This window comes from Seriola lalandi, unplaced genomic scaffold (genome assembly GCF_002814215.2).
Source record: "Seriola lalandi dorsalis isolate HSWRI2012SDOR001 ecotype SW California unplaced genomic scaffold, Sedor1 jcf7180002054573, whole genome shotgun sequence".
Classification (NCBI taxonomy): Eukaryota; Metazoa; Chordata; class Actinopteri; order Carangiformes; family Carangidae; genus Seriola; species Seriola lalandi.
This window is the reverse complement of record NW_019525126.1, coordinates 474,471-501,854: the sequence shown is the minus strand read 5'-3', so window position 1 is coordinate 501,854 and position 27,384 is coordinate 474,471. Positions and strand designations below refer to the sequence as shown.

The window sequence follows — 27,384 nt, the reverse complement described above, 5'->3', positions numbered from 1 at the left end:
TTGTCTTTTTATTCCCCTCCTAAGCCCTGGGCTTTGCTCCCAATCCGATTGGTCGATACGGCCAGGGATGTAAATGAAATGCAAAGAGGAATAAGGCTGGCTTCCCATCTCCAGTGTGTGCCCCCCTAAGTCCCCCGCCCCTCTTTCTCTGTCTCACTCTGTCTTGCTCTCTGGGCTGTTTATGGTGTTGTGTTTCTGTCTCCCCATTCACAGACTTGCTGCTCTCCCTGTTTCCATCTCACCCTCCTCACTCTGCATCGCCCCCCCCCCCCTTCCTCACTCCTCTCTCGCTGCATCCCTCCCCTCTCCCTGGCTGGGCTCACAGCTCTTATCTCCTCAGACGCCCCACATTCCAGCGTTGCCGTGGCTCCCTGCCTGCATCCCTGGTCACGGCGATTCCATGGGTTCCCACAATCCTCGGCAGCTTGCTGATTTAGGGTGGGCAACTGACTCTCAGAGACAGGGGAGAGGAGAGAAACAGAGGGGTTAGGGAAAGACAGGGTGAGAGGGGATGAGAGACTAAGAGGGCGGGAGACAAGACAGGGATGACAAAGGGGAGGACAGGAAGAAAGTAAAGTAAAAATAATACAGGGGCATGAGATGTAAACATGCAACAACACATGAATACGTAAGTGAAGTTAAAACATGATTTAATCCTATGTTTTTCATTTGTTTGTAATGTCAAAAAAACAACAACAAATATGATCAATATTTGTTACTCAAAAGGACTAGTCCTACCGTGCAAGAAAGGGCCCAAAATGTATTAAAATAAACAAAATCTTTATTGGAATATATTAATCTGTTGAAAGTAGAGTGACAGTTTTCCCTTTTTTGAGAAAGCAAACCATCTGTGCTACAGCAGGTTGAATCTCATCATCCAGCCAGCTGACAGCCGCTAACCAGGCCTGCAAACAGAGGGCAGATTACATTCTGAGAAAACTACACATGCACTTACTGTCCTCCGCTTTCTAGTGGTATCTCAAACAGCAGGCTCCTTCAGCAGTGTTTTATAAAGCTTATAGCAATACACTAGTTTGACCTCTGCTTAACAAATTTCATGCCACAAGGCTTATTAACATCAGCTCCAATATTCACAAAAACTGTGTTGAACTGAGGTGTCCGATCCTGAGAACACGTCAAAGACAGGAGATTCTGGTCCATTCGTTGTATTTGCATGCCACACTGCCTTCCCAGCAACCACAGGGCAGTAAGTCCATTTTCCTGGAAGCCGACAAACTCGCGTGTCTACGTCCGTCCCTGGAGTCTGTGCTTCTACGATGATCAAAGCACTTTGTTTTTCAGTGTGCTGATCTGTTTATCGACTATGTTTTATGTGTAGTTCCGGTAAGGAAAGGGCTTGGGTGGAGATTTAAGCATGTTCTCACACACACACACACACACACACACACACACACACACACACACACACACACACACACACACACACACACAAACACAAATCAACACACATGCAAGCACACAAACGCACCTCTAAAAGGGTCCCTGGCATTGTGACATTTCACATTTCATTTAAATCCATGAGGGATTATAACCCTCTGGTTAGGTAGGAAGAGAGAAAAAAACACTCATCCATTAGTTTTAAACATTTAAAGGACCATCTAAGATAGACTGATGGATGTAGAGAGGGGTGGGTGGGTAGTTTTGGTGATGCGTAGTGAGGACTCTGTGGCACAGCACAAGTCTGTCCTAGATTAAACAGCTGCTCTAATCCCCCATTTCTGCCCCCAAATTGGGTTTCCCTCAATCTCGGCCTTGCCATCCTAATGTGAGAAAAAGAGAAGTGGAGCAGTGGCTGAGGCAAAATAATCAGCAGAGGAGGAGAAAAAAAAGAACGAGATGTAACGATAAAGCAATCGAATGGTGAGTTTAGGGGGAACACGCACAGCTTGATTGGGGTCAGTCAAGGTTTCCTGAAGTCAAGCTCTGTCCCTGGTCAACTGTAAACATTCATTCAATGAAGCATGGCTCAGTCAGAGTGCAGAGTTGTGCAGAGTTCTGTAACTAGAACTCTGCACAAACTAGATAACTAGAGACTAGTGCTCCTGCATCAGCACTCCCAAGTCCAGTTCCAAACCTGTAAGTCCAATTTGGCCAAGTCCATTATGCTTAACAGCACTGCATCAGTCTGTGTCCTTCTGGAGCAACACCCTCGAACCATGACAAGAGGCACATTGGCTCAGACTTCGCCCTCATTGCCTCACACTTCGCCTGGGCTCACAGCACACTCTCAGTGTGCCAGCTCCATGTAGGTCTCCATGGATCTAGTCATGGGGTTTGCCCGCGGCTCTGGCGGAGCCTGTCTCTCTCTTTGAGCAGGTGAGTAACGGCAGAGCGTATGGCAGGAGCCTGGGGATCCGTGGGGTCCTTCTCTAAGTAGAGACTAAAGTGCTGGGCGCTGCAGGTCAGCAGGCTGTCTGGACTGTAGCCCCGGTGACCCGAGCGAAGCAGCCTCTCACAGGCCAGTGCCAAGTTCTTGTCCCAGTTTGGAGGGTAGTCTGAGTGGGCCTCCACAATCTCCTTATACAGCTGTCCAGAAAACACAGACAAACGTATGCACAGAGAGAGACACATTAAAACAGATGTTACCGAAAATAAGAAAATGTAAAGTCACTGAATATGTCATACTTTGCCTCGTGTGGGACTTAAATCTGCACCTTTATGGTAAATGACAGTTCTGTTGCATGTTTGTTGAGGTCAGACTCACAGTGTAAGACAGCTCAAAGAGGCGAGCTTTCCCCTCTCCCTGCATCCTTTCTGCCAGGTCAAACAGAAAGAAAGCCGTCTTCATCCTGAAACAAAGCACGCAGGCTCAGGGCTAAGTGCTGGATGGATGAGCCATGCAGATCCACACTCTCAGACGCACCACTCCAATGGAGTGATTTATGTAGATGCCACCACCAAATAGAATGTACATGTAGATGCTCTACCACACAAGACTGGTTTATGGAGATGTTCTAGTGGGCTAGTATGCATTGTGACGCAGCTTTTTATCTGCACACTAAAGGATACAACCTCTCTAAAGAGGAAACCAGTGCATCCTGAAAAAAAAAAGAGTTTACTGTACCTGGCTTGCCACATCTCCTCATTAGCGACACGCTCCCAGGACGCAGGATGGAAACTGTTCACACATGAAAAAAAAACAAATTTCTTTATCTAAACAGCTTCAGGCGTTCGCTAGTGCACAGTTCCACTAACTATAAATGATTATTTGCGTGAATATATTGTTCCACTCAACTGTGCAGGTTCGATACACTAAACATCAATGTTTGCTACATAAACATTAAATGACTGAGCAACAATACTAGCTACCACATTAGACATGGAGTAAAATCACATCTCCCTTTTTCACTTTGTTGACTGTAAACACTTGACCTCTTCTTCAAAAGAATATTTTAGCAGGGTTCCCGAGCTAATATTTGGCTTGTGGGCATTGGCGGACACGCTTGTCGTGAGGGTGCGGGAAATAATGTCACAGTATTCAGCCGTGGATATCTGAGTGAATGAAGGGCTGCTGGCAACAGCAACAGAATATGGAGCTTTGACTAATTCCACTTTTGACACAGTTATTGACAAAACGCAATAAGAAACTCATTATTTTTCATCTTCAGTCTCATTTCAAATGGCTGAGGGCCTAATGTCTTGCTCTGGTTGAATTCCCAAAGAGTTGGATCACAGCATGGAGAACAGAGGACAACCTCACTGAGGGAAGCTTTGTGGAGTCTGTGGAAGGAGGACTGAAGACCACAGAGAGATGAGAGATGCTGTTGGTGATAAAATACATGGTGATGACTAATTTGTTGGAGTTTATTATATTCTCTGAATTAATCTTTCTAGTTTGTGTAGATCATAAGTTGGTTAAAATGTGCCAAAGGATTTAAACCCCAATAACTCACCAGTGGGACAGTGGAGCCGAACATTGTTCAAACCCAAAGATATCAAATACGTCAGGCTGAACTTTGGCAAAATGTGTATAAAATGATGCATGTGACATTTAGAAGTTTTACATTTGATGACAAACATAACCTCAATGAGGAGCTGCCACAAGCTGATACAGAATACATATGATACTGTCAGACAGTGTGGAGTAAGATTACTTTTTTTTTTTTTTTACCTGGAAGCTACTTGAAAGGAAAAAAAGAGGACCATAAGTGGCATCAAAGACAAACCTGTTCAGAGGCATAATTGTTTTTATCTGTGTTTGCACCTGTTGTGTGGCTCGCTCCAGTTGTAGATGTTGCGAGTGCGTCGAGCCCATTCTTCAGGGTGAAACCGCCTCTGAACTGGCACTAAGTAGTCACACACACCCAGGGGCCAGCGAGAGAAGCTACGTTCCCAGCTAGGGTCTCCATCAGACAGCCCAATGCAGGTGAAAACATCCCTCCTGCAGAAAAACAGATACAAACAATCAGATAGAGGCTTGCTCACATCCTCAGTTATTCTCTCCAGGTGACTGTTGATGATGAGAAACACAGGAACACCATGAAAACAAACGTTTCCTCGCATCACAACATCTCCTAGCTTCCCTCCAGCCTAATGCTGCTCACCAAAGGCTCGAGCCCTGTGGGTTAATCCCACAGGTCAGTGTTGCCCCACAGAGAGACAGACATGTTGGCCTGGCAAACACTGCCCCCTGGTGGCCTTGGCATTAACAGGTCTCCTGCCAGTTTCTGGGTCTCAGTTCCTCCTAGAGGAGTGAATGTGAGCAGGGAGCAGCTATAAGTCCACCAGAGACTGTTTAACCAAATCAAGTAGATTAGTCGACTTCTGCAGTTCATCAAACTCCTTTTATGGCCTCAACAGTTCTATGGGCTTATCTACTCCCTGCACTCACCGCTGTGTCGACCATCCCACTGATCTCTGCCTCATTAGATCACCCACTTGTTCATCTGGACCATTTTTCCCCTCCCAATTCACACTCTCTCGATTCTACATCCTTCTATTTATCTCTTCAGACCATCCCTTTATTCCCCGTCTGCTCTCTCTCTACTCTCTCCGGTGACTCACTGCGTGTTGTGGGACAGAAACTGCTCCAGATTGAAGGTGCCTTTCCCCTCAGGGTGGACCGGATCCCACCAGCGGCCAGGGAAGTGGACCCCAGGGTGGTGCTGCGCCAGCTTGGCCACATACCAAGTGTATGTCATCATCTAGAAAGAAGAAAGGGTACCACCAACTCTGTTGAAATCTTTGTATTCACTGTGATTAGCAGTTAAAGAATGACCACACACTGAACGATTCACGTAAAGAAAAGGATGTACTTTTTTCTTCCTTAAGAGTAAAAGTTGGAAGCTCTTGCTTTTATCTTTTATTTTTTATTACATTGCTGGCTTAAAGCCACTCATGATAGTGATGCTGATAAAGAGATATATAAACTTATGATCTACATCAGTGGTCCCCAAACTAAGGCCCGCGGGCCGGATACGGCCCGCCCCCACATTTGGCGCGGCCCCTGGAACTATTATTATTTATTTCATTAATAGTGTTATTTATTTCCTGACTTTTTTTTTCTGTGAAGAACCCGGAAAGGGTTATTTGGTTATGTGTGGCTTTCTGGAAAACAATACATTTTTACGTTTAGGCACCCCTGCGATCGTCACACTTTTTCTGTTACAAACTGAACCCGGCTCCCCATCAGAGAAGGGAAAATTTATGTGGCCCTCACAGGAAAAAGTTTGGGGACCCCTGATCTACATAGTGACATATACAAAGCAGAAAGCCTACAACAGACTTTCTTTATTTTCTGTTATTTGTATAGATTTCAGTCTTTCATCACACAGCAGGTAAAAGGTACACTGCCGCTTATCCCAGAAATATAATTTGCCAGGCAATCTTCCTTTCCTTCACAAAATCTGTCCTTTCTTTTCTTGTTTCTGTTTTGAGAATAAAGAAATCCACCTTTTCTATGCCCCCTTGCATACAATTTGTCAGCATATAACATGAAGAACAAAGAATATAAAATGTCATTACAATACACACAATTCAATAATGCCAGTTTAAATCTGTGTTCTTCAGGTTGGCCACTAATTATTTCTATTGTTATACCTATGTTTATAACACTACTACAACTTAAGGTCAGAAGGAACCTTTCTTTGACTACTGAAATTCAAGTGCTCTTAATAAGACAAAATTCTTACATATGATATGTATCAAATACAAAAACTTCAATGAGAACTGTCTCGACTTAACATAGACAAGACAGTGGAGAAATCAAAGCTCTGACCTCCTGGTCAACGAGGCGTACATCGGGCCGTACATCCTGGCAGTAGTATAAGTAGCGCAGGGAGTTTCCAGGCAGATCTCCTCTGGTCAGGATGATCGAGTCTGTTGGGACGGAGGCCAGAAGCTCCCTCCCGAACCGCTCCACCACACTGTTACTGCTCTGATCACACTCCCTAAGATCATCAGTACATTTGCAGTCATACTGTGTAATATCATCAAAACACAAGTTGTGTTTAGTTGCATTTAAAAAGGGGTTGAGTGCATCTTTACCCCTGCTTAGAAATGTGTGCGATGTGTACAGCCGTGTGTGCGTGTGTGCGTGAGTGTGTGCGTGCGCGCAGTGTTTGTAGGTACGCTTTCAAGGTGCTCTGAGGGTAAGTTGTCAGTGCCCCCGCCCCTTCCCCTCTGCGGAGCGCTCTGGCTGCCTATCTAATCATGGGGAGACAGGTGTGATGGGTCTGACAGCACAGGCCATGCTCTCCCCTTGATCAAAGCCGCTCAGTGATGGCTGTCTGGCACTCCCCAGCACTACGCTGGTGTAATCTGCCTTCTCGGACAGCTAACATCTCAGACTGAGCTCTGTGAGTGGAATCTATGTGCTAACCGTGCCTCTCTTTAGCCCCTACCATGGGGTGAGCAGAGAAAAACCTGACATGCGGAGTTCAGACCTTCGGTATGAAGCACAGAGGAGAAACAAATCGGGTTGACTCAGGGAAAACTTATGCAGGGGGATTTTAGAAGAAACTAAAATGAAAGGGGAGTTTTTATTTCACTTTAACTTTACTATACAGAAGTACTTAGAAGTCACTTTGGACACATTTGGCTCCAGTGTACTTATAGCAACAGCTAGACTCTGAAAATAAAACTGATTCCACAGATAGATGCACAGCGATTCAACAGAATTGGACTGATCTAAAACAACAGCAGCTTGACACAAACACACTATTATAGCTTGGAATCACTGATAGACTGTGCATGTACAATTGAATGCGGCTACAATTGCTATGGAAGAAAAGCATCACTGATGGTATCGGGTATTGAATATACGCCAAGCTCTGTCAGAGGAATGGATACGTGAAAATGGAAGACAACACTGAAGATCCAGCGTGACTGATGTGTGACAATTTGTTTTTAATTATTCTGTGTGTATTTTTTAGTCAAGTTCATTGATCTACTGTGATCACAATTATTGTTGTGGTATTTGATTTGATAATTGTCCACAAAGTGTGTGTTACAAAACAAGGTAATTTAACTGCAACCTATTGTAATCACTGATTCATTTGAAACGCAGTGCGTTGTTGAACAAAACAATAAAAATAAATAAAAAAACACACAGTATTGTTCTTATATGTATGGACAGCATTGTAAGTTTTCATCTCATCCAACAGTAACTTTGTTACTGCAACTGACTGCAATGCTCACCTGTGATTGGTGTGCACCATATGTGCCAGCAGAGCCATAGTGAGGACCCAGCCTGTGGTCTTCCACACCCCCCCACGTCCCAGCCTCCTCTCCAGCTCAGTGTGAGCCTGGCTCAGGCCGAGGCCTGCCAGCACACACACTGCAGCATCACTCTGGAGCCAGAAACGCTCAACCTGCAGGAAGTGAGTGTACGCATGTACACACACAAACACAAACGCACACAAACACACACAAACACAAACGCACACAGACAAACACACACACAGACACACACAGACACACACACAGACACACACACAGACACACACACGTGTTTCCTGTAGGTTTTTGTTGTTTTTTGATTCTCAGTCCAGACCTGGGTTCACTAACGCACCTGTTCCAGGATCAGCGTAAGTACTACTGTTCAAGTGCTCTTGTTTCACCCTCCTCTACACACGGACTCATTAATATAAAATTATGCTGTAATGTCTACTGTAACTCAATCTTTAAGAAAACTTCTTGACTACTGCAGACACATGATAATAACAGCAAACAGTTTGGCTAAGAGAGGATGGCAGAATGAGTTCAAGTCTCACAACTCACCACTCCAAGCAGTAGGGGTCTGCTGATGTCCAGGTTGGCTCTCCAAGCAAAAAACAGTGAGTAGACCACCAGCATGGCAGTGAACAGCCAGGACACTGAGCGACATGTCCTACGACAGGAAAGGACATGAGACCACTTATTATTTATGTACAAATATTGTTCTAAATTCAAATGAATATTGTTGTATAAACTCTAGATATATTTCCCTAGTGTATATCTAGTCTAAAGTACTATTTTGTCTGTTTACTCCGTAAAAATATACTTGTTTTGAATAAAATATTGCAGGGTTGGAGAGCCCAAGAGCAAATGTATATCCCAGCCAGCTAAGAGGTGCATGATTGATTTTCTAATGCAGACTGAGTCATAATGAGCTGGTGCCAACTGCTGAATCACAAACTCATTACAGTACAGCTGTAAAATGTACTTATACACTAAAAAGAAAACACGTTACCCTTACGGCAAAAACAAATCATCATCTGAACCTGAAGAACTCTTTCAAGCCAGAGAATATGACTTCTGGTTTTTCCTGCCAAGAGACTGATTCGATGGTTTTAAGTGCCTGGTCACTGACACACACTATCAAGCTTTCTATCAAAGTTTTGTCACATTATGCACAATAAATTCAGATTTTTGAGTAATAAACTTACAAACAGTTTCTCTCAATAATTTAATGTTGGTAAATCAGCATTTGCATGTTTTTATTTTGGCATCCTATAAAATGACCTTGCTATTTTTCATCTGTGTGTGTATGTAGCCAAGATGATCAAAGTTCACCCCAGGAGAGGGGGAAACAGGGGGGGTGGCCGGTGCCCTACAGAGCCCCAGGGCTTCACTAGGCTTTATCAGCTCCACCCGACCGACCCCAGCAAAGGCGCCACTGTAATAAATTACTGGATCACATTGCCACTCTGCCACATACAGATACATGGAAGCATAGATTTACTTGTACACACCAACATGTTTTTGAAAATCCAAAACACACATCACCCCCTCTTGATTTGAATGTGGAGCGTCACGACAGCTTGACAGTAAGGTGCCTCAGTGTTTTTTTGTATTCTTTTTTCTAAGATCAGCATTTTGTCAGTGGTTTTGTTCCCTTCTTTTACTCCAGGGGATTAGATTTTTTGGGTGAAGTGGCTGCTGAGATGTGTGTGACAGAGTATGGTGTTTTGCATGCCGGCGTCTCGATCATCCTACCTGTTCCATGAGGAGAGGAGCAGGCCTATTCCTGCCAGTACCAAAACAGGAAGCGAAAGGTCCGCAAGGCAGTGGTCCATCTGGGCCCTGCACACACAAACACCCATATAAACATATATGATGGACACCAAAGGCAAGCTGAATTATCCACCCTGCTACTGAAGTCAAGGACACCAATTATTAAATGCCCTCCATCCCCTATCAAAACAAACTCCTTGGACTGTGCGTTCCTCCTTTCAATCGGATTGACAGATACGAATGACTGTGTCATCCACCCCCCGCTGCCCCATCCTCTCCTCACAGCGCCTGTCAGTCAGAGAGCGCTTGCTCAGAGAGAGAGATAGTTTCCTGCCTCTTCCTTAATACCCATCTCTATTTGACAGCTTATTGAGTCTCTATATCTCCCAATGTACACTATGTGTGAATGTGCTCATGAGCGTGTGTTTGTGAGTGTGTGTGTCAGCTTCTCCAGTGGGTTTACGTCTCCAGTGCGATATGCCTGTCATGTTCGCCTCTCTTCCCCATCTTGAAGGTGTGCTTGTCCATCAAGCAGCAGGGGTGATGGGAAGGGGTGGGTGCCTGGCAGAGGGGGGGCTAGTAGTGGGGGGTCTTAAGACGCACATACACCCCCATCCCGTCAGCTGGAGAAAGATACCAGGAGTGGGATGACTGCGGTGGTGGTGGTGGTAGTGATGGTGGAAGTGGGGAGCAGGGGAGGGAATCGGGTGGAGGAGGTGGGGGGTGCTGGAGTGGAAAAATACAATTTCTCCAGCTCTGTTGCAGTGTCTGTCATCACAGCTTGTCACGCTTAAACACCAGAGCTGAGTGATCATTTCAAACTGCTGGAGAAACAGAACACAGCGATTTGGCCCTCTAAGCAGGTTCAGTTCTGCTTTGATGGGAGAGAGAGAGTGGAATGGGAAGAACAAAAGCTGCTGGGGAGAGGAGAGAGGGAGAAAACGAGAACGGCTGCAGAAATGACTCTGGGGTTCTCAGAAGAGACTGATGTGTCTGTGGTTTAACCTGTGTAAAACACCAGAACCAGCACAAAGTGCGTTTGGGTCCTCCATCTCTAGAACCATGTGTGCCCTCTATGTGCTTCAGATTTTCTCCACTGTTTCTACCCAACTCTATTTTAGAATCTACTTTATAAGTAAAGACAAAACACCAGAGATGAAAAGACGGCCCACTGGACTGTTGGTTAGATGGAACAGGCAATTGGATGATGTGACTTTGGGTTCTGGACAATTTTGATGGACATTTTTAACAATTCTTTTGGCGTTTTTAGAGACTGAACAATTACTCAATTACCTGATGAAATACAGTGGTAAATAAATTAATCAAGTAATCAAGTTGTTTTTGTGTTTCAAATTTTTAAGCAATTTAGTCTAAAGGAAAGGTAAAAAAAATCTGCCACAGAAACTTACTGTAACATTGTGGTCAAGCTCACAAGGCTCTCGGTCTTTGCCTGAAACAAGGAAGGAAAGGAAACAAGCTAAAAACATCTGGATGCAAGATAAAATAGACATATACAGATGAAGTCCAAAAATAGCGGGGTAGGCAGCACATACCAGACTGAAGGTGCCGTATTCAGCCCTCAGCAGGTGGGTCAGCAGGCCTGACATGGTGGTCTGATCTCCCCAGCTCCAGCGGGCTGTGTTGAGGTAGGAAGAGATGGGCAGGTAGATGTACGGCAGGAAACCAGAGAGGAAACATACTCCCAGAGACACAAGGCCACGCAAAGACAGCTCCTGCCGAGAATCACATGGGACACAAACTTAATGTCTCAATGTTCCCGAAAACGGAAGTCAAACATTTTGAAATATTGCTGCTACATAAAGTAACTGGGAATTCAATATAAAGTCTGACATACGCCTACACTCTAGATGTGATGGTAACAAGACCGAGGAGACTAATGAAAACCGACTCTACATTCAAAATCATCCTCTCTACATCCTACTATGATGTCTTAAAGCATAATGCTAACATTACACCATCTGAGTTCATCGGGGACCTGCTCTCAAACCTCTCAGAAAACCAAGTGGTTCTCTGACTTCTTTATGGTAAAAGTAAAATAATAATAATAATAATAATAATAATAAAAATAATAAAAATAATAATAATAATAATAAAGACTTTTGGATATTTAAAAAAGGTTTTTTCAGTGATCTATCTATATATCTATGTCAGAATAATTGCTCCCAGGTTCTTGGATAAACCCTTTCCACTTATACTACTAGAGCATTTCAGAAGTTACTTAATTTTTACTTTACTCTCAAATGTAAGATCTATAAATGTTGACTGAACACAGCTGGACATTTGAGAAACAAATTTGCTTGTCTGTCTTGGGATTTAAATTTTCTTCCATGTGAGCTTTGATTCATGAAAGCCCAGGGCTTACCTTATGAGAGTAGAGTCGGTGAAGGACCCAGGGAATGACAACTAGTATATACAGCACCAGGGTGTGTTGGTTACAGAGCCCCAAGCCACAGCATAGCGCTCCCCAATGTGAAATCTGACAAGGGCAAGCAGTTCAGTACAGCACTGTGAGTTCAATGTGAAATTATCTTAACAAGACATCTGACATCAGAGAAAAATTTGCATGTTGCACTAGATTACCTTCCTCCTTTGCGTTGCATTTTCAGCACAGTGAAAGCTGGCGATCAGGAAGAAGAGCAGACCGACAAAAAGGTTGTTGAGGGTGAAGACCTCTGCCACCATGGACCACTGCCAGCTCAGCCTGGACACAGCAAACAGCCCTCCTGCCAGTACTGCTCCAGGGCCAGGACCTGCCAACCTGACAGCGAGGGAGAAGAGGCCAACATTGTCATACACAATTTAGGAAACACCTGTGCTCAACTTTCCACGTAAACCCAGGAATATCTGGGAAATCATAAATCTGGTTCAAACCAAACTGAAGAATCGGGCAGCCCGGAGGAAGGGTCAGGCACTGACATTGGCACTTGTTTTATCTTTGGTGACATGTATATATTTTTCACTATAGGCTTGCTGCAACCGTCAACAATTATTTCACCAACTAAACTAAAATTAATCTGAAAAAATATCTTAAAATATTCAAATTTAACAATTCTGGCCTCACTGTTTGCTCTTAGACAGTTCGAAGGGCTACAGAACTCTTTGTGTTTTTTTCTGTATTTTATTTGGCGTAACTTACTCTGCACTGACACAAAAAAGGCAAAACAACAAAGTCAGCAGCTTCACACAAAATTAAAATTCTGCAGTCAAAAATGGCACCACTTCCCTCAGACTAATTTGGGGACCCATTATAATCTCTCTACGACCCAAGTTTGCTTCTCGGACAAGACCTTGAAAAACACTCTCAGTGAATTGGGGCAATTCACATATCATGAGAAGTCCCTCCCCAGCAGCCGGTTGATCTCGAGCAGACTGGCACAGAAACCACCGTGGTAGAGATAGCACTTTATCCTCAGCTTCTTAAATATAATGTGTGCACAAAAGTTTTCCCCTTCCTCCTCTCCTGTACTGTCTCCATCTCCTTTGCGGTAATTGAAGCAAACTTGGGATAATCTGTCATACGCTAAGACCCACCACTTACTAAAATGAGAGACAGAGGGGGAGAGAGAGAGGGGCGACAAATGATGGCGAGAAGGGAAAGAAAAGAAAAATAGTGCAGAGAAGTGTGCGTTAAAGGGGTGAGACAGTGTGCGGGATGAAGGATGAAATATAGAAAAAGGAAGAAAAAAGTTCAAGAAGAGAGAGGGGAAAAAAGAGAAAAGAAAAAAAAAAAGCAGCCCAGTCCCCGGCATGCTGGCTCTGAAATATGAGCAGGCTCGACAATTAGGGAAGTCAGGCAGTATGGCCCTTTCCGCCATTGTGTGGAGTGGCTTAGAGTCCTCATCAGCCTATCAGCTAACTGACAGGCAGAGAGCTGCTCTATTCAGCACCGCAGATACAAGCTGCAGGCCAAACGGCTGCCAGGTCCCTTATGACCCCACAATCCCTTGCCGGTGACAGCTTCAAGCTCCATAGCAAATTAGGCGCTCTCACATTACAATCGCAGAAGACAGATTCCATTAACGGTATCTGAAATTGAGTAGAGAGCAGGCCCGTTATCAGACCTGACTCATAAGCACCGCCATTAATCACAAGGCATGATACCATTTATACATTTCCAGCTCTCTGCCTGCCGCTGTGATAGTCAGCCACAAAAGGCCTGATGAGACTTAGGCTAGGGGAACAATGGAGCTTTCTGAGGAAAGCGCGGTAAATCAGGAAAAAAAGGAGAGGGAGAGCGAGAGAAGGGTAGAAAAAAAAACTCTTGCTTGCTGACTACTTCCCCCTTTTTTTCTTGGGTTTTCTCTCTCCTAGTCTCCACTATTTTTCCTCAGTGTTCAGTATAAGGCAAGCTTGGTGGATGAGTATGTATATGTGTGTGTGCACTTAAAGGGGGTGGGGGGGGGGGGCGAAATGTGTTGATGGGGCGTCTAGGAGTGGGTCTTAATAAGAGATAGCAGCGCCTTTCTCACTGCACCGCTCCAGGAATTAGTTGTAACTTGAAGGAAGGATGAAGAAGGGTGCGGAGTGGGGGGGCAGATGGGGACTTTTGTTGAGGTGCAGGGACCCTCCGCACCCATAATTTTACCTCCCTGCATGACAATTAACCGTGGCTCATACACCTAGCAGGGGGGCTGGTTTGGGGGTAGCACAGGGTTCAGAACAGTCGTGGGGGTCCACAGTTGGGTTATTACACCAAGTCTTTTCCTGCTTCTGAAAGCCCCGTCTGATAGCCAGGCAGTACTCGTCACATATTCAGGCACGCACGCACGCACGCACACACATTCCTGTTCTTCGACTTCTTTATTCTCCCTGAGTGCCTGACAAATCTCTCTGTTAGAGCTTGTCAGTCTGTAAGAGCCCAGTGATGTGTGTACAGTGCGGGCTGTAAATGACCTGTCTGTCTGCGTGGGACCACCTGGGTCCCAGTCAGCCTCTCAGCCTCTCCACAGCTCATTCTCCAGGCTGGCTGCTCCCAGGGCACGCAGATAAAGCAGGACACATTCTGACACCAGTGTGGCCGTGTTCCCTGTTATCACAACTCAATGCGGTGCAGGATGCTGCTGTGCTGAAATGTTGTGGCTCAATGACAATGGCCTGGTTGAGACATGGCAGGAGAATAATACGGCTGACAACGAAACTGTTCTACCCTGAATTGATTCACCCTGCCAAAATGTCTACGTCATCACTTGGGTAATTAACTGAATGACAAATATGATGCATTGAGTCTGGAATGAAACACAAGCTTGGAAGTAATGTAAGCGGTTGAAAAACAAAATCACTAATAAATCTTTTTTTTTTTTTTAGCTAAAAATGATACAGACGGAATGAAAATGATTAAATAGTAAAAATCACTAAATCTGCACAGGTTCAAAGGGAGACATCAAAGGTAAATAAAAAAATTATAAATGACAAAGATATAACAGACTGTGGTGAGCAATGTCCCCTTCAAGGACACAACAAAAGCTGTGTATAATCACTTTGAAGTGTCAAAATGGGACCTGCCTCATTTACCCCCTCAGTTCTACAGTATGGGCCAGAGACGTGCCAGCACCAGTCGTCTGTGCTAAATAACAGCACACAAAAAGCCTACACCAGCACTCTGCACTGAATGAGGCTTCACAATGGAGCTGGCCAAGGGAGCCACTGTCACACACCACCCCGGGGAACAGACAATACCACAGCTGTGCCATCGCGGATCAGCATTGCTCTGTTCTCTAACCGAATGGTGGTTTGGGGAAGCAGCGCTGGAAAAGAATCACACATTCCTGAAGAGGGTAGAGAGCCCGAGAGAGGAGGTGGCCTGCTCGGGCTGAGGCTTAGGTTTCCAGCTGGCCCTCACTGACACCCCAGGGCTCTCCTCTGGCCAGGACACCAGGCAGGGTACTTAGTAGCTATTATATGACAGTGGTAAGTGTCTGATGAATTGCTTTGAAATTTCAAAGCCAAGTGGAAACTGATATACAAATTTAAGCTTTTAAATGATATGGTATGTGTATGTGTCAAGAAATCAAATATCCTTTTATAATTCTATAAAGTGTTTTAAAACTAGTCAGTGTATGTCTAAGGGCTGAGCAACAATATTCAGTTTTCGGTATTATAGTTTATTTTCTTTCTGTGTGCTGACAGTAAGATCATATCATGTTATCATTTTGCAAAGTTCTGCTGTTTTAAAAGGGTAAATCACCAATTTTACACATCAAGTTCAGTTTATCTGTGATACTGTTCAGCCTGTGAGAACTAAAGCTATCCATAGTTCAAAAACTGACCCTGGTGACATCATCCATGGCTTGGGTTTGGAGACTACACATTTTTAGCAGAAAGCCTGTGTTACAAACTGGGGGCACAGAGTTTGAAAGACATGGACATTTACCAGGTTTAACGAAAGATGTCACGGAGTTGTATTACAGTAAATGTAGGATCCAGTGCTTTCAGGGCTTCACCTATACTTCAGACTTAAAGTCAGGATATCTTGGCCTCTGCCGGTTTAGTCAAGTCTTGTCTATTCTAAATTTAGCACTTGTAAGCCGTCCCGACTTTTTGGAAGTGCAATATTAAAGTAGTGGAGTCTCCCTTTAAATTGATCATGTTAAGCAAAGAAAATTATATTATTAAGGTTTTTATTTTATATGTGTGAAGAACACGACAGTGGAACCTATATTGTTGCATTGGTTAGTTTATGTGTAATATAGCAGAAATTTGCCATATTGTGCTACATAATGATATCAGGAAAATAAATCGAACTAATATAATGATATTGATTTCAGCTATGTTACCCAGCCATTTTATGGATATATTATTGATATCATTATGTACATCATATTATATATTCTGGACATATTCTGCTTTTCTAACTGACTGTAATACCCAGTGAAAGTTTACTTGTTTGGTCATTTATAAAAATTATTTGTTGAGAAATTACCCTCCAAAAGAACAAATGGTCATCACCAGATTATCGTCACATTTTTGATACTGAAGTAAGAAAAATATATTTTTTTAATTTTTCTAGGGGTATATTATTAGAATATTAGTTGTCACAGCCTAATTTCCAGCCAATCACCAAACCAGGCACTTCTCTCTCTTTCTTGCCTCATCCGGTGTGTGTTGAGGAGGCTGACTGCTTGCACAGAGGGTAAATAAGGGACCCAGCTCTGCCGCTTAGACACCCCTCCTCCAGGAGAGCGCTCCAGTGCTCCAAGTGCGTGTAAAATTAATCACCACAATTCTGCTCAAACAATGCAGCCACTGACATGACAATTTTTCCCAGAATGCCATCTTAATCTCCACCCAACACACAAAAATTACAGGAAGAGGGAAAAAAAAAAACAATTTAGAAAAATCCTGTGTTTATGCAATTCACTGAATGCCATTTTTATTGCTCCTTTTTCCAACAAAGTCATTAGGCACACACCACTGATATATAAATGTTGCTGTATAGATTCCATTAACTAATTCTGGGTGAATTGTAATTGCCGAGTCTGATCCGTCTCCGTGCCTGGTGCCTTATTAAGACTGCCTGTGGTGGGTGAGGAATGTAATATTGACGTCCGAGGCAGACACAATCTCGGGCCCACGGGCGAAAGGAATATTAAACTGGTACTGTATTCTGCTGTCTATCTAGCCCTCCTCCCTCCTCCTCTCTATCCCTATCCCGTAGCCAGTAATGAGGAAATAACATCTTCATTAGACATCTGTTTAACTGTATTAGAGGATGAGTCCTGGGGGAACCATTGGTCATGCTGAGGATGGGGGGAGTAAAGGAGGTCTGTTGGACTACAATATGAAGGATGAGATACTGCAAAAGTGGAACAAAAGGTCCAGAGATTGGGGCCTTTTTTAACAGACAAACCTAAAATTGCCCTCTGTATTTTCAGAAGAAAACAGTGATGGGTGTATTTTCTATTGCCACTTGGGAAGAAGATTTTATCCGACCATAGCAGATGTGAGAGGGAGGGGCAGGCTTGCCACCTACAGGGAGAGGTGAGAACGTTATCCGACAAAACAACTCATTCAGCTGTTTCCAAGATATCACAACTTCCACTCAAGATGTCTAGAAAAGAAAAGAAAATGACACAAATGGTTGCCAAAAAAAAAAAAAAAAAAAACATTCCCCCTACACATTGCTCCTGACATGATCCCAACAAAATACACGCAACTCCACCCCTGTGGAAAAACAACCCACCTGAGCGAGGAGGGAAAGCGCCATCAGGACCATATGGTGGAGGTCCTTATAAGGAGATGGGGACGCAGCACAAGGCAGGGGATGGCACCACGCCCACCCTCCGGTCCACTGAGGTATCAGCTGTGCCACATGGGCCAGCTCTTGGTGGAAGAGCCTCGCGCAGGTGTGCTTTTTCTTTCGAGGGCCGCCAGGGAAGGGAGAGGCCAGACATGTTTGGTGTGATTCAACAGCGCTGTTATGTAATCATGTGATCAAACAAAAAGTGCTGATGACTGAGCGTTGCGAGGTTGTTTTTCTGCTCTGATGGCTGTCAGCACACTAACGTGTCTGCTCCTGGTTTCTCAGGATAAGCCCAGGAATGGAGAGAGATTCCTCTCAGGTAGCAGAGATTCAGAGCAGCTTTAGCAGATAAACTGTGAAACGAGAGAGCGCAGAATACCAAGCTGTCTGGATTATCCCGCTATGAAGGGTGCATTCCTCTAGAGACTCGTGGCTGAGGCCTTTAGCATTCCACGGGCCAAATGTTTCTTTCTGTGAACCTCCAAGTGCAATCGATAGTAATTATCATTACGTCCACCATCCTCAAAGGCTTGTCAGGCCATGGTGTGAAAACATAACAAGACATGCAATTTGGCCATCAAACCATATGATCAAGCCAAGAGAACTGTAATTGACAAATCAAAGGGAGGCTAAGTGCTACATTTAAACTTACGCAAGAGAGAGAAGTGGCTTCCAAGCCTATCAACTTACATTCCCCCACATTAAACACGGCAATCTGGCCGACTAATTTAAATTGATACATCAAAGGCTTGCCATGTTGGGTATATTCCAGATGAATTTCAAGGTCTACAATTTACTATTTGAGAGAAACTGCCTTCAAGTACCCGTATTAACTTCACTACATTTTGCCATCTGAAAATAATCACACAAAGCGATGATTTGTTTGGGGGAAAAAGTCTACTTCTCAGCTGATACAAACCCAAAAATAAGAAGTAGTGAAAAAGTTTATGAGGGCCTCAAAGGGACAGAAACAACAGAAGACATTTCAGAACTTAATTTTGTTCGGAAAAGACAGAGGAAACTGGTGTCACTACAAGGACAGAGCAGGTATGAACGGGTGTCAACTGGTCAATTTTGGCATTTCATCTGAGGGAAAAGCCTGGCCAGAGAGTCCCTGCAGGGCCGTGGCCAGACATCTATGCCAATCTTCTCGGTATGGTCAAAGCACCCAATGCCCTCCATGCCAGAAGCGAGAGGGACGTCTTGACCATCCGGAACCTCCATCCCCCACCTCCCCACCTCCCCACCCCCTCATATTCTGCCCTTTTCAGTAACCCCTCACCAGGCAGAGTCTGCCAGCTGATCCACAGCCACAAGCTCATCCCAAACTAGGCCCTGAAAAGATAACGACTAAAACCTTTTATGCTTATTTTTCAAATTGAAAGCGTAGATTATATGTTCATACTTAAGAGCTTATATGGTGTGACTGTGGTCTGGCTGAAGTCCTCACTACCCATCAACCCTTGTTGGGGGATGGGTGGGGTTGGAGGTCCTCATAATGACTTTTTACTTGAACATAATCCAAAATTGGATCTAAATCCCCAGAGATTACAAAAAGGGCTACAGTTAACATGCACACCGGGAGCCAAATATCACCCAGACTGCATGGATATTTTCTGGCCTCAAAATAACTGCCTGTAAATGTCTGGCCAAGAGCTGAGTCCAATCCCACAATTCACTGGTAACTCATCAAATGCATTAAGACTAGGGGGATGTAGGGATACACAGCCGGAAAACCCCAAAGAGGCACAGTATTGTTTCCCTTTCTTTTTGTCCTCTCTTATTCTTTTCCTCTAACCTGTCCTGGGCAGAGTGGTTGAAGCTGGCAGATTTTGATTCACCTTTGAAGAACAGAAAGGCAGGACAGGGTCTAAGGCTGATGCAGTCTGGGCTTAAGGCCAGTCCCCTGGGGAGCATTTCCTTCCCAGCTCCTGCCCTACTCCAGCAGGGCTGACCCTGTACCCTGACCTACTACAGACCACCTGCCACCTAACATACATTGGCCAGGCACACAGGAAGTAGGCCCAGTACTGATCACCTGGGAACACACACAACTTCATTTTCACCTGCTTTCCCCCCACTGTCACTGGGACCTCACAGCCTGCCATGGTCTACAGCAGGTAGAAATTACATCATATTCAACAATTCCTATTCTGGAATAGTAAATCAGAAGCATATGACATGCTTGGAAATGCCCCAGTATGCATAAACACTGACAAAAAGGAAAAATGTTGACACTAAGCTGCCATCAACAATGCAATGTGGAAAATCACTAAGATCAGCAAAAAGGTGATGTAAGGTAGTCCAGCCAACCATGCGAGATAAACACACATACAAAGAGGGAAAGGGTAAAATACTCCTTACATGATGGGGTCAGCAGCAGGCAATCTGCAGGGTGGTAGATGGCAATGCAGAGACCGTAAACTGTGCTCATGACTGAGTGAGGGGAGAGGTGGTTAAAGAGAGGGGAGAGGGAGGAGCGGAGTTAGTGATCCTGTTCCTCTAAGACCCAGGAGGCAAGAAGGGGGAGATTAGAAATCGTGCCACGTCAGGATTGGGAGCATGCTGGGCAGTGGGGGAGCAGGAGAACAGGGACGCCGGGGTGGGTGCTGGAGGGTACGATAATTGTGATATACATACACACACACGCACTCTCACAACGGGTGGCTGATGGGTAAACAGGCAGGGCAGGGTGGTGGGAGAGAGGAGGGCGGCTGGGCCCTGCTCCTGAATACTGAACAGAGGATCAGGGACGCCACTGCCTGTCCACCAGGACCCAAAAATACCACCCCCTGTTCCAGACAGCATCAAGACGCAAAAAGTCAGTAGGGAAATGTTTAAAGGGGCCCTTCTCTCAAAAATTCCTATTGTAACTTCCCTTGAATGTTTGACTTTTACTCGACAGACTGATGCGTGTGTTAGTCACCAGAAGGCTCTTCTGCTGAAGGGGGAGGTCTACTTTGTACTTCCCTGAAATCTGAGTTTGAGACATGCAAATACAAGCATGACTTTGTGACATAAATCTGTAGAAGACAATCATGAAAGAACTAATCCACAAAAATGCTCTCTTTGGGGATTAGTTTTACTCCTCATACATTCACTTAAATCAAAGCACAGCAATGGCAGGACAGAAGAACACAAACACATCAATATATTGTGAAAAATCATGTTATATTATATATATTATATTTTCTTGTGCCTACCTGCAGACAGTTATGCAGAGGGCACCACAAGCTGCAGCCCCCAACAGGCTACCCATCAGGTTGACGCTGTGGGCTACAGAGAGTGATGGCAGGACACACATGGCCAGGCGAGCTAGCAGGGTGAAGAGAGGGTATCCTGGAGGATGAGCCACCTAAACACACAATGACAAAGCCAGTGACCCAAATCCATTCACGCAAGAGGCTATGAGAGAACAGCACATAAAATAGGTAATGTTTTATCGAAGATGTGCTTGACGTGCTCTGCAGGAGGCCGAGATGGTGGACGTGCACATGTGGTACGTTGTTTTGCAAAGATATGGGAGAAATGAAAAGTACTAGAGACAGAAGAATACAAAGCTAGAAAAATAATATAAGAGGTGACCACTGAGCAAGATGGAAGCAGATGGTGATAAAGAGCAGTAAAAAATGAGTTTTTATCAGTGGCCTTTTGTGATTAAGTTGCAAATCTAGTTGCTCCTCTGCCCCCTGTAGACACCAGTAGAGGCATGCTGTAGAGCTACAGTAACAGTGAAGAGTGAGGCTCATCCCGCCCAGACTGACCGCAAACTGACTCTGCTACGATACCAGAGCCCTCCTCTCCCTCTCTTCCTCCCTCTTCTCATTTCTTTTCCTCTGGCCTCTTCCCAAGGACAGTGCAGCTCCCTAGAGCCTGTGATAGAGCACGTGGTGCTCGCCACCCCCGGCCCCCAAACCACCTCCAAGCCGCAGTCATTCTCGCCTGGGGGATCTCAGCAATCACAGCAATTAGCCGCTAAGTCTCCTCCACCCAGATAAGGGCTCAGTCATTAAACACAGACTCATTCCCTGGCACTGATAACACGAGCCATGCGGGCAGGGAGAAGGGGCAGCTCTTCAAATGAACATGGAGCTGAAAGGTGAGAGTGTGACTACCTCACCGGTCACCTCAAACACAGCAAAAGCTCTTTGGTTACAGTATAATAACTTTGCCCAAATCTGAGAGAGGGGTGGAGGATGGAATGTGTAGGTCAGGAGAAGAGAAGAAGTGAAGCAGAGAACGAGAGAAAGAAAAAGGATTGCAACTCAGCAGTTGCTGACAGTTTAGTGAACTAAGTAGCATTGTCAGACAGGTAGGTAACTCTACTATAGGAACATGAGCATGTTGAGGAAGGACTGTGTGGCCGACAGGAGTGGACAGATAAGCAGTTATAGGACAGCTGAGGGACAAAGGCCACAGGGAGCAAGGGGAAGCAGAACTCTAGAGCTCTGGGGATCAGAAGGGGGGGCCAGCAGCCTGGGGCCCAGGGACGGCCTGCAAGGCCCTGGGGAGGCCTGAAAGGCAGACAGGCAGGCCACACGGACTGCAGCACTAACAGCAGGATTACTGGCATAGTGACACCGACACAGCCTCCCTAAAAGGATCACAGCGGCGTAATAAACTTTATTAAATAATAAAACTTATTATAACTGTTAACCCGATTTAGTTCATTCTTCGCGGCTTACACACACACACAAAAAAGAGGGGTGGATATAATAAGCCTTATACCGTACATAAGGCAAAGCCTACAAAAGCCATCGCCTTACCATTGACTTTAATTGGATTTGAAAAACGGGTTGCAAATTATAGCATTCTCTATTTGCAACTTAGTAAAATAAGTGTATAGAAAAGAAGGGGGGAAAACCTGTGGACTGAAAGTAAATTAATCTGCTTTCTGCCCATGCTTAATTAAACTTCCTTAATGCTTATAAAAGTTAATGAGTGAATTGATTAAACAATACGGCTAATACTTACCCCCAGCTCACAAGCAGTGGTGATCAGCTCTCCTGTGGAAGAGAATAGGGGAGGAAATTAATGTAAACCCAATAATTATTATTAAGAGACAAGTCTGCTCCCAAAGTTTTCCCAAATCAAATACTTGCACTGGGGTTTTGCATTAATTTGCCAGGATCAAAACCTGCAAATCTTCCCAGTGTGACATTTCCTAAGCGGCACGCTCATTCTCTTCATCTCTCGCTTCTCCCCTGATGCCTCCCTCCCCTTCTCCAGCACATACACACAGATATAAACACACACACACAAACCATTAGACTCCCTCTCCAATGCTCTGTCACACAAAGACACACATATGCTGATCTGAGAATAATGCTTCCAGTCCCATCCTCCCCATGCATCAGGGTCCTTTCCCTTCCTTTTTCTTCTGCTGTTCTACGTGCTTCTCTCTTGCTCCCACACTCCCAGTGTCTCAATGTCTCGTTTAGTCCGTTGGGCACAAACAGAAAGGCAACGTTGGTGACAGTCACAGAATGAGGTAAGCTGTAAAAATAAGAGCCGGTTGCACAATTTTTTGACAAGCTCTGTGTGAGGCACAGCACAAAGTGAAAAGAAAACCCCTAAAAGCTGTTTCAGGAAGCTTTAATGTATCTGGGCACAAACCCATTTGTGCCAGAATATACCCAGAGCGTTTCAAATTATACTGATTTCTCACCCAATGTTTGCATCTCCCACTCATGAAAATTGAAATTTGGTTCAGATTAAATGACATTGATAAATGTTTGGGTTCGAGACAGCTCCCTCTACTGGTACTAGGTGGGTAGTCATCTCCTCTATCCAGTACAGCCAATGAAACTGTGGCCTTTTCCTGCATCAACATTGACAGGATAATCAGTCTATTACTTCACCAGCATCCAAACTATGTAGAATACCTAGTAAATTAACTGAACACTACATATAGTATAAGAAAAAAAATACATTTGAAGGTTAAAGTTTTTTAAGTTTTCTTAAATAATTTCAAAAAAAGGTTAAAATGAATCAATCTGCAGTGTTACACATCACACTGGCTCAGAGCAAATCGAACATTAGCAACAGCAACAGAATATAGCTGCTTATTTTAAATCGAAGAAACTGCAAGTGTTTTTCCATATTAAAAATAAACAAATAAAAACTTACATTTGAAGAGCAAGAACATGGGCCATGAAGCCGTACCAACCGTTATAGAACACAGCGGCTGAATTTCAGGTGGCATTGGCTGCTTCATGTGTTTTGCAACCTTGCCGATACAGTGAATTACGATGCCTAAATTTCTGCCACATGAGGAGCCCTAACTCTTATCAGTCTAATGGACCATGAAGTCAGAACTCCTCCACCTGCACAGCTTAAATGTTTTCACAGCTCCATTTCACCTGGCATGAGCCGCCAGCTACCTGCCATCATTTTACATCACACTTTCTCATCCTTCATCGGTTTCTCAATTTCACTCATTTTCCCTCAGTAGTGGCACACTTTTACACCATTCAACATGGAAACTCAAACTAATACTGAGCCAAAACATCCATCTCAGTGCCACAGAGATGGAGTTCTGCAGCCCCAATACTAAAAATGGAAAATATTGACTCAACGGGGTAGCAGCACGGGTGCCAAGAGTCTTTGTGATAGTGGAGCATGGGCACCCACACCAGTCTTCCCATAATCCCCATCATTTCCACACTCCACATTCCTAGACAACAGCGTACCCGCGGGGCTGCGCTCATGCCTCTCCAGGGCACATCACACCTAAAGAGATTAGGACACAGAGACGGAGACCTGGAGAATTCAGAAGGGTGTTCAGCTGGCACTATCAGAGCGGGCATCCTGCACCGTCCCTAAACACTGTGGAGAAGGGGCTGGCCATTTTTTCAAAGGCCCCGTTCGCTAGACAGCAGCACAACCAGCAGGGCTACTCAGCGCTCCAATTGCCTGCTCTCTCCTCGTCTCTGCTCACTCATATCTGGCCGAGCTTTTCATATGCTTTCATTCTGCAAAATGTGCATTCCTCTCCGCAGCAGCTTGCATGCCACAGCAGTGCAAACCTAACAAGCAGAGCCTTCATGCCCTCAAGTCCACATTTACAAGTTTGTAACCTTGCTATCACTTCTAAACACTGTTTGTAATTGTGCAAGGCATTCCTTCATAAACTGCATTACAAGAATGTTGGAAAACACATTGGCCAACCACATAGGAAGGTACTGAGTGAAATACATTTGGGTCCACTGTTGAGCCTTGTTACAGAAAAGTGCAAATTAAATTTATGCATACACATATAATTTGAATTTAAACAAACAAGATGGATTATTTTGTGAGTCAAGGGCTGTCAACAATGCTTTGTCATTACAAATGGTGTCTATATTTCCCACCATAGAAGTGCAGTCAGTAAAAGAAATAATGCTCTACTATGTTTCTCCTTGTGGCTTGGATGGAGCATTCTTGCAGATGTGTAACAGGGTAAATATTTGGACACGGTAAACTTTCTAATAACTTTATGAGCAACAAAAGTTTTTTGATAATCATCATAGCATAATCTCTATGTTGATATATCAAATGTACAATTAAATCTTTAAAATTATGTTAAATTTATGCTAATCCAGTGGGTGAAATCTCTGTTTTTCATCATTAAAAGCCCTCTCACATACTTTCTAGTGCCACAGAATTCCATCTAAAACATAGAATGTATCTATGCACTGTCGCCAACATTTAAAGACAATTTGACAGTCACACTAATAAAGACAATAAAAAACATAAAACAATAAAATAAAAATACTTCCCAAATCATGAGTAATTCAACAACAGTTATGAAAATTTGAAACATTTTAGTGGTGTTTGTTCTATTTATAAGACATTTACTCTCAAATTAATTTACTGTAAAAGCCAAATGCAGAGTTGTTTACATTATGTTCTGCCTTCAACAAACAGTGCTGGTGTTTGAGCTATTGGCGCCCTTTCATTGACTTGATGAAACTCCGGGATTATTGAGTAAATTAAAAAATCTCCCTAACTGAATTTTTGAGTTTGTGGGTTTCAGTACGTTGTGTTCCTGGAAACTTCTTGTGTGTCATGTTGGTAGAAGTTTGGATTTTTCATCTGATGTACAGCAGCCTACCTGCAGCACCACGGACAGCACCAGTGAAGCTGCAGCAGCTACATCACCAAGGCGCCACACGATTGGCTGCCCGGCAACACAACAAAGCCACATGATCAGAGAAGCATTTAGCTATAGCGGGCTAGCACCAACCTGAGTCTCCACCGGGGACAGTCCTCTGGACACAGGGCACATACAAAGCTGTGACACAAGCGACCGTAGCACCAGTCAGAATGCAGCTGGTCCTTTTCTCCGCGGACATTTTTATTCCTGGATAAACACAGATAGTTTTCAAACAACAGCTAGCTAATGTCGACTAACTAGCGAGCTAACGTCACTAGCATCCATACATTTCTGGATGTAGAGTGTCAACAGGACTCGGTAGCAACCAGTTACCTGAAAATCGATGTCAGACTACAGCTTCAACGAATTCAGTGGGCCACCTCTTAAGTCTTGTTTGCGGTTTCGTGTATGCTGGCTTGAGAGTTAGCTAAATTGACATGTTTCTTTTCCCGGGAAAGTAGCAACACCTAATTCTCGCCGACGAGCAAAACTCGCGATACTACCGGACGCGCCACTCTTCAAAGTTAGAGTGAAGTGGTTGTGATTTAATTGTTTGTACAATGATTACTGGATATAACAGTTTAGGTGAGATGCGGCGGTGGAAGACGACTGTTTTTTCCTCGGACGTGTTACCTGTGAAAACTGTACTTCTTTGTTCAGTCACTGTGATTCAGAAATGAAGCGTTGAGATTTCTCTCATCACTTCTGTTCACGTGACAGACTGGGGGAGGGTCTATAACTATTTTCTAAACAAGCTGAACGACTTCTGTGAAAAATCCGCTGAAAACAATAAAGATAAAAGCCTGTTCATTTGTTTCATGTTTGTGCTTCTTTATCTTCATTTTTATACACTTGTATCTTGCAGGTTTGTTTTTCAAGCGTGTGCTCGAGTTTAAAAAGTATCTACAGACATAATAATATAGCTACTAATACATTTTGTCAGCTGTTGCAAAGTCAAAATGAACTTACAATCTTAAGAGAAATGTAAATTTGAACGTTTCCTATTATATATTTTATTACGACAGCAAAACGCCTGCTGAGGTTTATGTGATACGGTCAAAGGCTGTAGAACTACTAAATGGTCCTTGTGATGAGATATTTTGTGGTCAGCTACTGTTTCTGAGGTCAAGAGTGAACTTACAGTCTTAATTATAAAAAATGTATGTGTGCGTCCCTCATTTCACCATGTGTCATTTCACATACAAACTATGAACCATTAAAGGAGAGAAAGTAGTCTGACTTCTGCACAGCAGGTCTCTCTCAAGTTAGAAAACCTGACTCAATGGAACAGCCGCCACTTCCTTCATTTCTGGGTTAAGGCTTGGTCTTAAATGTGTTTCATTCTATCCACCATTGTTCTGTCTCAGATGCAGCCGAAACCTGTTTTCCCAGTGGGCTGTGCTGTTGAAGAATCAGGTGAGTGATGCTCAATGCATTACAAGGGGTTCAATTCAGAGGGCCAGCTTAAGAGTGTTGACATTCCAGGTAAACCCAAACTCAAACATAGCTGCCTGCCTTATCCGATTTGGAG

General features: G+C 44.1%; 1 protein-coding gene across 1 annotated transcript; it reads right to left on the bottom strand.

The window, feature by feature from the left end:
- Positions 1–761: 761 nt before the first annotated feature.
- tmem260 (transmembrane protein 260) lies at positions 762–26,525 on the bottom strand. The gene is made up of 17 exons (XM_023417230.2): positions 26,187–26,525; positions 25,944–26,060; positions 22,691–22,722; positions 20,920–21,071; positions 12,058–12,235; positions 11,840–11,953; positions 11,010–11,189; positions 10,866–10,906; positions 9,439–9,525; positions 8,242–8,350; positions 7,660–7,832; positions 6,239–6,410; positions 5,026–5,165; positions 4,226–4,402; positions 3,086–3,139; positions 2,726–2,810; positions 762–2,547 (listed from the first exon to the last, which is right to left on the bottom strand). Exons 2-17 carry the CDS (start codon positions 26,050–26,052, stop codon positions 2,287–2,289), a joined length of 2,064 nt encoding a protein of 687 aa, XP_023272998.1. The 5' UTR covers positions 26,053–26,060; positions 26,187–26,525; the 3' UTR covers positions 762–2,286.
- Between the last annotated feature and the right edge of the window lie 859 nt (positions 26,526–27,384).